Source organism: Sphaeroforma arctica, assembly GCF_001186125.1.
Source record: "Sphaeroforma arctica JP610 unplaced genomic scaffold supercont1.684, whole genome shotgun sequence".
Taxonomy (NCBI): Eukaryota; class Ichthyosporea; order Ichthyophonida; genus Sphaeroforma; species Sphaeroforma arctica.
Window position 1 is genome coordinate 36,508 of NW_014039874.1, and position 2,023 is coordinate 38,530.

General features: G+C 37.9%; 1 protein-coding gene across 1 annotated transcript in view; it reads right to left on the bottom strand.

Moving 5' to 3' along the window:
• SARC_08037 (hypothetical protein) overlaps window positions 1-1,301 on the bottom strand; it is a gene marked incomplete at both ends in the record, with an annotated part of 8,333 nt that extends 7,032 nt beyond the window's left edge. Inside the window, 2 exons of the mRNA XM_014298003.1 lie at window positions 135-317; window positions 1,146-1,301. Of these exons, the coding sequence (XP_014153478.1) occupies window positions 135-317; window positions 1,146-1,301 (339 nt within the window). The remainder of the gene's footprint in view (window positions 1-134; window positions 318-1,145) is intronic.
• Window positions 1,302-2,023: the final 722 nt, after the last annotated feature.

The window sequence follows — 2,023 nt, forward strand, 5'->3', positions numbered from 1 at the left end:
AGTCATTTACAAATTGATTACCAAAACACTTATTAGAATAAGGGCTATTGCGAATATAAGCCACCTGTACACAGGCAATTGATTGGCATGAATACTCCACGCCCACAGATATACCAATCCACACGGAAACACACCCTCTCATCGGCGCCATTGCTGCGCTTATATCGTTCCTTGTCATCCAGACGCTCTTCACTCAACCGAGACAGTTGGTACCCCGACGGACTAACTGGCTTAGACCCTAGACTGCTTCTAGCGAGGCCTGAGTTGTTACCGCCAATCTTTGACGCAGCATCGACCAAGCTCAGTTTATGGATATTCTGTGGGGATGGCAATGGACGGCAAAGAGAGTGCGCCGTTATATCTACCGCATGTACTGTGATATTGGCAATAGGGAGTGTTGAGCAATCCTACTACCAGACAGACTAGTTTATTTGTCAGATATATTCCTACCGGATAGCTATAGCAAGTATTGGGCCACATTCAGATACTGTTAACCAAAATCTCGTTTGCGAGGGAGAGTAATTTTAAAAGCCCGAGGTAAAAACTTCAATCTATACGAGTTCTGTTCGGATGTGAATAGATAACAACCATAGTCAACAACTGCAACCTATGTATAATGTCAAGAACAACACATAAGCAAAGTGAGCTACCCCGCCAGCTTTCAGGCGATGTGGCTGTACAGTCAACGAACCCCACTTGTCAGTCAGCTAGTTATACTGGAAGCCAAACAATCAAACTATCATACGCAAGCCCCACCTAACGCATTGAGCGCACACTACAAGGCAACGGGAAGAAACACCAGACACGTCACACGATAAAATGATACCATGCTGGAAGGTAGCGAATGAACATAAAGGAGGCTACGAAACAATAGTAGTAATACAGTATGTACGCATACAGGTAGAGTGAGATTATGCTACATCACATTGTAGGAACACATTCAAATACGAACAGAGAAGCAATGCGTGTGAGTGTTCAATCAAAAAGGTCAACTAAATCAGACAGCATAGCTCGATGTGTGGCACATTGAATATGGGTCCCTTGTTTAATACACTATACTGAAGCTATTACCTTAGCTTATGCGAATGAAACAAAATACGTTCCACAACAAAGATATACAAAATCCAAGTACTTGTAATCCGTACCTTGGACAAACTCGACCTTGGGGAAGCCGGTAGAGGTTCCTTCCCCGCTTTCAGCTCCTCCATATTACTGAAGGAGAACGAAGCCAGCGACCCGGGCTTAAGGGATGGGGGCTCTACTATAGCCCCCGCGAGAGGATTGGATGTTCCTGCGGACATACTGTGGGCACAAACACATTGAGACATCCGTATCACGAATACATCGAAAAGAATATTGATTATATGCATTGATACATATAAATATGTACTGTCGCAGGCATAAGGGAACTATTGCAATGTATTGCTGCAAGTTAGCTGTTCACGCAGACAAACTGCGTGTCACAGGGCATGAATATATACATAATAAGTATTGACGCAACAGGTTGGATGTTTTTGTATATGTTGTCAAGATAACGTATGCACAATTGTATTGTATATACAACAACATGTGCAGTACAGTGATGGATGTTCAATACGATGCTATGGCATTTGTAGTAAAAAGGACTTTGGATTCGAGCACATGAATAATCCGTCAGAGAACACATGTAAACTTCGTACATAAATAATAAGGTTGTATGTAGGACCAAAAAAAAAATTATATATATCGCAATACCATCAATATTCGCTACATTGTGCGCTCGTATCTCAAACCACATAAAATTATACATATATATATCTATATATATAACTATATATATATATATATATATATATGTATATATATATGTATGTATATATATATATATATATATATATATATATATATATTATATATATATACTATATATATTATATATAATATATATATATATATAATATATATATATACCTAATACTAATATACTATATATATATATATTATATGGTATATATATATATATATATTATATATTATATATACC